Here is an 8,266-nt window from a genome sequence, read left to right on the forward strand (position 1 = left end):
ACCTACTTTTTAAAAAGCTCCCTAACTTACCCTGCCTTGCCCTCAAAGCTGGATTGGTCCATTAACAAAACATTAACTTTGGCACAGCTTTGTGTGTTATGTGTGTGATTGATGATACAGAGGCAAACACTTAGAGGACGTATAGCAAACTATGAAGAACAGCTCCCGTTCCTATTCCAGTATTCTCCCACAAAAATCAAACAATCTATCAGCTTTACAGCGGGGCAGCCCCACTGTCAGCTGAATATGTATATTTACGAAACTCCCATGTCATGTCGAAGAAAACAGCTTTTAAAACAGCTCTACTTGTAGCGACTGTGTGTGTGATACTATTTGGATAGCATCCGTTGTCATGGTGATGTCTAAAGGTAAAACATACGTCACTCCTCTGGTCTGGATCAGCTTTTTCAGAAACATTTGGATCATTGGCTGCGGCTAGCAGCTAATGTTAGCTTAGCATCGGTAGCAGAGCGTCAAACACCCGAAAAACTCACCGTCTCCACGCGGCTTCGTCTCCGGTTCTAGGTCCCGGTCCCGTCCTTCCAAGTCCCGGTCCATCTCCTAACGTGAAACGGGGGATGCTTCCTCAGATTAATGAGGCTTTTACCAGATGGTTTTATCCACGAGCTGCTAGAGCTATTACAGGAAGTAGCATACAACCAACGAGCACACTTCTTCTTCTGTATTGTTTTTTTGGCGGTTGGCTAACAACTTATCTACCGCCATCTACTGGTATGGAGTGTGTGGAATAAATAACAACCTCCCTACAAAAAAATAATATAAATAAATAAATAAAATAATATTCAGATAATTTATAACCTATATTTTCACCAACAAATTAGTTACCATAAGAAAATTAAGTAGAATTTGATGACACTTATTTTGTAAAATGTCTATTAAATCAAAACTTACTTTTTCAACAAGCACACTTATTCTTCTTTCAGGTGTATGCCGCCACTTACTGTATGAGCGTATGCAACACCTTGAACCTGTTGAATCCACATTCTAATTGATAACTAAAATAAAAATAGAAATTAAGACAAAATAATATATATATATATTTTTTTTAAATACCAATCACGTCACTGTTTTGTACTGTTATGTGTTGTCGCCTCTCCTCGCTGTAAACCAATTTGCCCTCTTGGGACACTAATACAAATCTTGAATCTTGAATCTCTCCATCAGCTCATGTTTCCATCTGTTCAGTCGAGCTGCTGGCTCCAGGCTCTGCCTCTCTGTTCTGCTCAGTTTGATGAAGCTGTGAGGACTGAGGACAGACAAGCTTGTGTCTTCTCAGTTGTTTATTCCAAGTGAATCTTTGGTCACAATCGCTGCAGCTGAATGTTTTCTCCCCTGTGTGGATGGTCATGTGTTGTGTCAGACCTGCCTTTTGTGTAAATCCTTTACCACAAACTGAGCACTTGAAAGTTTTCTCAGCTGAATGGATGAACGTGTGTTTTGTCAAATGGCAATTCTGTGTAAATGACTTTTCACAAACTGAGCACTGGAAAGGTCTGTCCCCTGTATGCACAGCCATGTGTTGTGTCAAACCCGCCTTCTGTGTAAATCCTTTACCACAAACTGAGCACTGGAAAAGTTTCTCAGCTGAGTGGATGCCCATGTGTCGTGTCAATTGTGGCTTCTGCGTAAATGTTTTACCACAAACTGAGCACTTGAAAGCTTTCTCAGCTGAATGGACGAACATGTGTTGTTTCATGTGTTCTTTGCGTTTAAAACTTCTCTCACATACAGAGCAGCTGAATCTTTCCCCCCCTGTGTGGACACTCATATGTCGTGTCAAACCTGGCTTCTGTGTAAATGCTTTTTCACAAACTGAGCACTGGAAAGGTCTGTCCCCTGTATGCACAGCCATGTGTTGTGTCAAACCTGCCTTCTGTGTAAATCCTTTACCACAAACTGAGCACTTGAACGTTTTCTCAGCTGAATGGACGAACATGTGTTGTGTCAAAGTTCTCTTCCCTGTAAACGCTTTTTCACAAACTGAGCACTGGAAAGGTTTGTCCCCGGTATGCACAGCCATGTGTCTTTTCATGTCTGCTTTGCGTGTAAAACTTCTCTCACATACAGAGCAGCTGAATCTTTCCCCCCCTGTGTGGACAGCCATGTGTAGTTTCAATGTTCCCTTCCCTCTAAATACTTTACCACAAAGTGAGCAGCTGAGTGGATTTTTTTCTGTATTACATCTGACACCACTTTTAGAGACTTCATTCATTTTCAGAGACTTTGGACCTGATGGAGGTTCTCTGATATCTTTAGACCAATCATCACTGTCTTCAGTGTCAGAAGAGTCTTCAGTCTTGTCTTTTTGATGAAGCTGTGAGGACTGAGGGCCGACACAAATAAAGTAAGTATCTGGATGTGAGTTCCTGGCTGGTTCTGGTCCTCCACAGTTCTCTCCATCAGCTCCTGTTTCCATCTCTTCAGTTTGTCTTTGATGAAGCTGTGAGGACTGAGGTTTCTCTTCATCATCTTCACTCTTCACAGGGACAGGAGTGAATAGGAACTTGGTGATATCAGCCTCCTCCAGCCCTTGAAGCTGCTCTCCCTCCTGACTGGTCCAGAGTTCCTCCTGTTCCTCTTTAATGTGTGGGGGCTCTGGTGGGTCCTCCTGGTCCAGACTGGGACTCCACTCCTGCTGCCCTTCTTCCCCAACGATCACTTTACGGACATCTGAAGGTAAAACTGAAACAGACAAACAGCTGATTAGTGGAGTTCATGTTAAATTCAAACTTAACATGGAGATGCTGGATTTATATTTGATATTTTTTCCTTCAGGTGCGGTCGTTTGCCTAACTGGTAAATGAACAGATATCAATTTCACACTTGTACTTATATGAACTCTAAAATCTCTATAAACTCTGCCCATGACTCCTGGAACAATTTACATCTACAAATTAAGATAAATACCTCCATATCCTTTAACAAATTTAAACATATTATCTTAAATCTACCGATCTCTACCAGTAACTTTTTTAATTAGGCTATATTGTACTTTCACCCATAGTTAAAATTGGGAAAAATGTGAATAGATGTGTTGCAGGTCCATTTAAGGTGTGCCCCTACATTTTCTAGGGGCGCAAGTGCTCCTAGTAAACAAGACACGCTTTTATTTGCTATATTTTCTAGATTAAGATTTCTTGAGGCAAGATTGAAGTAAACCCCCATTGCTTTACAAGCAGGCAAAGTGGTCAGTATTGTATTTTTATTTTTTTTTATTGCCGTGAGAGTTTTGTGCTCTTTGATAATTGCATGTGTGTTAATTTCATGTGTTGGTAACACTTTACAATAGGGTACACAACGTTTAAGCAACTACTACATAGATATAAATTACCTCCTAGGTTTTTATTTGATCTTTAGTAACCAACTACTACATTGATTTTTTTTTTAAGAAACCCTATTTAGTTGGTAATGCATGATCTCTAAGTATTAGTTACTAAAACAATGTATAAAAATAATCGATGTAGCCTAGTAGTTGTATGCAAGTAGGTATAAAGAACCGGAGTCTCGCGTGTCACTGGGCGTTAAAAGAATCATGCTGATCAGGCCCGGTTCTAGACAGCTAGATTAGGGTGGGCCTGTAGAAAGTTTAGGTGGGCACATTGGGCAGAGAGACCGAAGATGCGAGCGCGCGCAGAGCGCGCAAGCCACATTTTTTTACCCTTGTAAGATCTCGGCGTCTGCTTTTTGGCACATTTACTGTGAATTTTGTAGAACACAATATGCACATAAACTTTGAGTGTTGCTGTGTGGGAGATTTGATTCTTGCATGTTTTTTTTTTCAAAATGTTTATGAATAACGTACAATATTATATATAAAAAAGATACATTATATACAACATAATGTATTTTTTTTTTATCGCAGTATTAACTGTAGGCAGCCTGAGCTGATTGAAGAGAAAGCTTTAGGACTGGGCAACCTGGATGGTGGTAGTCCTGGGGCCGGTTTCCCAAAGCCTTCTTAGAGCCTTCTTAACGCTACGTCATTCGTAACCCCTACGTAGAGTTCCTACTTAACATTTCGCCTGTTTCCCGAAACGTTCTTTGCTACGAATCTCTTTCGTACGTCATACGTTGGTAAGGTTGGTCTGGAGCGCCCGCAGAGCCTTCTTAGCTCTACCGTAGGGATGTTTCAGCTCTCACTTGTGTCATTTAACTAATAAATCTGACTGTATTTCATATCAAACGGACACAGAGATGACTGTATTTAATAACAAACTGTTCAAAACTATCTAACTGTATAGTGTATATCACGTATATTTAAAGTAGGCTTAGGCTATTATATATTTTAGCAGAATACCATTAACTCTGATTCACAAAGTGTTCAAACTATATGAACAAGTAGCCTACTTTTTAGTCATCTAACTGACTTGACAATCAGCATTAACTGAATGGATGCGATGTCCCTCAATATGAAAATACTTTATAGGCTACGTGATACACTATAGCCTACAGTCGGATCGCTTTTATCAGTTTGTTATTAAATACAGTCATCGCTGTGTCCCTGTGATATGAAATACAGTCAGATGTATAAGTTTAATGACACAAGTGAAAGTAATGATGAAAATAATTGCTGTAAACAATCTTCATCTCCTCCGCTGTTTCTATATTTTCTATATCTTTTTTTAAATTAGTATAGGCTATGGTAGTATGTTCGACATGGTTAACACTAGAACCTCCGCACTGTGTTCCACACCGGCTCAGCTGACAGCTCTGAGAGCTGTCAGCTGAGCCTGAGAAAAGGCAGAAAGAGTGTTTTTTTTAACCTTATATTTCTCTTTCTCGTGACATCACAGAAAGAGAAATATAGGGTTAAAAGAAAACGTACTTTGTAAATATTACTGTGATGTCACAGTAAAAGACATCACAGTAATATTTACAAAGTAAGTTTTTTTTAACCCTATATTTCTCGGTGTATATTTTTAACCCTATATAAATTTAAACCGGTGAAGTAGGCCTTTAAGCTATTAACTATCTACCAAAACATTGTATTCCTTTTATTGTATGATAATTCACATTTTCATAATATGATGTTGATATCAAACACACAAACTAAAAAAAAATTGGGGGGGCCCCTCTGGCAGTCGGGACCCTAAGCAACCGCTCATTTCGCTTATGCCTCGGGCTGGCTCTGTTGACCAGTGACCACTATAAGCGGGTGGGTAACTTGGAGGCAGGCTGTCCTGCCCACCCAATACGATTAGAAGCAATGCATGGTAATGGTAGCCTATATTCTTTAGTATTAATTAATTGTCTGAATTTTATTTGACATTTTCTTGGACAGCAAATGAACAGGTCCGTCCGATAGTGGGTCTGGACTTCCACCTAAACAAAAATCAAAGCACTTGGCGACCAAAGAACACGTAAACATGACGAGGCTTTTCAGACACATTTATTTGTAAGAGTAGTTTAGCTAAATGCATCATTAAACTTTTCATTAGCTGTATAAGAGAGGCTAGAAATAGGCTACGTGGTTAGTGTGGGTGTTAGCACGGTTAGTAGCCACAAACCTACCCGCTTTCCGCATCTTGATCTCCGGTATTGAAAGCACCTCTTGTCGGTCCAGCTCCGCTTCAGACCCGGAGCTTTTGAGCTCCTGAAACCTGGACATTTCCACAGAGAACCAGAGTTTAAGCAGCAGGAGAGCAGCTTCATCCACACAAGCTAACTGTGTTAGCCGAGACCCGGAAACACTAGCACCACCTCCGCTACCCTCATCTGGCCTTCACAATAAGAGTGTTTTAAACAGGATTTTACGAGAAGCCCCTGACTGTGGCTCGCAGTAGTGTTGTTTTTGTCAACAAAATGTATGACTAAATATCGTCGTCAACTAACCTTTTTCACGTGACAGTGACGAGACTAGACGAAAATTGTCACAGATAATATTGACTAAGAGAAGACAAAAATGCTCAAGACATTTAGTCGACAGAAACTTGACTAGACTTAAAGAGTTTAAACGTGACTAAGACTAATAAAAACTAAAATTAAAGTTTGACAAAAAGACTAGACTAAAACTAAAATTAAAACAGGCCGCCAAAAACAACACTAGTCTTCCGTGTCTGGAATTGCATGTATTCTTGAGTCTATAAGGTAAAAATAATATAATAAGATAAGATAACCTTGTTTGACTTGTGAAATGGGGGACTTAAAGAACATTTAGATTTTGGCTGTACTATACTAGGTATTTGTACTATATTAACTGGGTTAAATATAATTGCATTACTAAAAATACTAAAATACAAATGTCATTGACTAAGACTAGACTTAAATGTCATCAGTTTTTGTTGACTAAGACTAGACGAAAATAGTCCCAGATAATTCTGACTAAGAGAAGACTAAAAAGCTCAAGACTTTTAGTCAACTGAAACTTGACTAGACTAAAAAGAGTTTAAACGTGACTAAGACTAATAAAAACTAAAATGACAGTTTGACACAAAGACTGGACTAAAACTAAACTTAAAACAGGCCGCCAAAAACAACACTAGCTCGCAGACGGAGCCCACGTTGAGGGGGAGGGGACATTGAGGGGGGAAGCTACGCGTGTAAAGTGCCTAGTGTGTTCGCACCTTAAGCCCACATTGAGGGGGACGGCGCTCAGGGCTCTCACTACTGTCTGTCACTCTGACACTACTTTCAACATGCATGAGGTAAAAACCATTATAATAATTAATTTTAATGAATAGATAACTTCACGATCAAAGTACCGGATTGGTGGAATGACTCGAATACATTTTGTGAAACAACATTTTATCAAGCTGACCTGGCATATTAAATACCCCTTTCTTGTGAAGATGAGACCCATAGCTATTATGGATTGTATCTACAGGATACTGTACATGCTGTTACAGCCATCCTGTTATTTACATTGAATACGTGTGTATTAATTATTAGTAATATTAATTTAATTATTCGATGGCAAGGGGAGTGTTTTGGGCCGCAAATTCGCCTGAGAATGGCAGCCGGTGTCAGTCTGGCAATGTCACAATCAAGTGCAGATACTGTGCAAACATAAGTTTGACCACTTTAATTTAAATGTTTGTTTTCCAGCACCTTAACACCATATATTAAACACCACAGTTAATGCCCCGGAGGCATCACTTCGCCTTGGATGCCGTGACACATGCATACATGATCAGCTAAAGCCTCAAAGTGTTATATGCCTGGAGAATCCTGTCCTTGTTCGGGAAGGAAATCTTTTCAGTAAGGCTTCACAAGTGTCGTATAGTCTACTGACAGCAGTGTGTCTAGAAATATTGTAAGAAATGCAATTAATCATTTAACAATTCAAACATCTTTATTTTAAGATACTTTTGTTATTGAGTCACATTTTAGGTCAGCCCTGAAACACTACAGCTTGTGAAAATAAACAATATTAACAGTTTTAATAAATTGTGCAATTCTTGTCCTTTTGTTGTTTAAATAGACTCATCCATAGTGAATTATGTAAGGTGACTATGGCAAGAGAGAGTATAAGGTAATAATAAGGACAATATTTGTTCTTTGCTTGTTCTACACTTTATTGATAAGTTATATTTTCTGTTAATAATTTACTATCTATTTTTTGTAGTTGTTATTTTTTAATTGTTCTGTTGAATGGGCTGCTGTGATTGGTGTAACTTAATGTGCGTCACACCTGTAGCTTTTAATTATGTCTAATTGAGGTATATTTTTAGGCCTTAAATGTGGTCACATAATCTGTTAAGGTCATACCTTGGGGTCACAGTGGATCCTTCATAGTTCCCCATATCTTATTTTGACTCTTACTTAATTCATAGGCAGCTGGGCCTGCAACCCTCACAGACAGATGGGTAAAGGAGTTCTCTTAAAGGGAAAATTCGCCCATTTTCATGTGAATGGTATATCAGGGCCGAGTATATTAGTAGTCTATTGAAAAAAGCCCCCCAAAAATTGATCCGAATTGGCAGAGAGCACAATGATTTCGGATTTAAACTGATGACGCGGGGCTGACGTAGCCGTTTTTACAGTTCCTACAGGCCCCAGGATGCATTGCGCGGGGGGGGGGTACGCTCTGCAGCCTGCCCAGATTCCGAGCTGCTCGTGTTACCATGGTGACATAAACACAGCACGGACCTGACCCGTGTAAGCAGTACAGTAATAGCGCGCTTCGTATTATTTCACTGTTGGACTACTACCACAAAGAAAACATGCCGTCCTATAATGTGCCTAGATGCGCCAACTTTAGGAAACAGAAAAGAAGCAGGAGTAAGCGTAAGCTGAAGATACTAGG

General features: G+C 39.6%; 1 protein-coding gene across 1 annotated transcript; it reads right to left on the reverse strand.

Moving 5' to 3' along the window:
* Window positions 1-616: 616 nt before the first annotated feature.
* Window positions 617-7,763, reverse strand: LOC307264076 (uncharacterized protein; the record flags this gene model as incomplete). The annotated part of the gene is made up of 4 exons (XM_080045388.1): window positions 617-636; window positions 2,410-2,703; window positions 5,533-5,741; window positions 7,729-7,763. The coding sequence occupies 4 exons, from the start codon at window positions 7,761-7,763 to the stop codon at window positions 617-619; spliced, it is 558 nt and encodes a 185-aa protein (XP_079901514.1).
* Between the last annotated feature and the right edge of the window lie 503 nt (window positions 7,764-8,266).

Source organism: Ammodytes marinus (genome assembly GCF_949987685.1).
Source record: "Ammodytes marinus genome assembly, chromosome: 17".
Taxonomy (NCBI): Eukaryota; Metazoa; Chordata; class Actinopteri; order Uranoscopiformes; family Ammodytidae; genus Ammodytes; species Ammodytes marinus.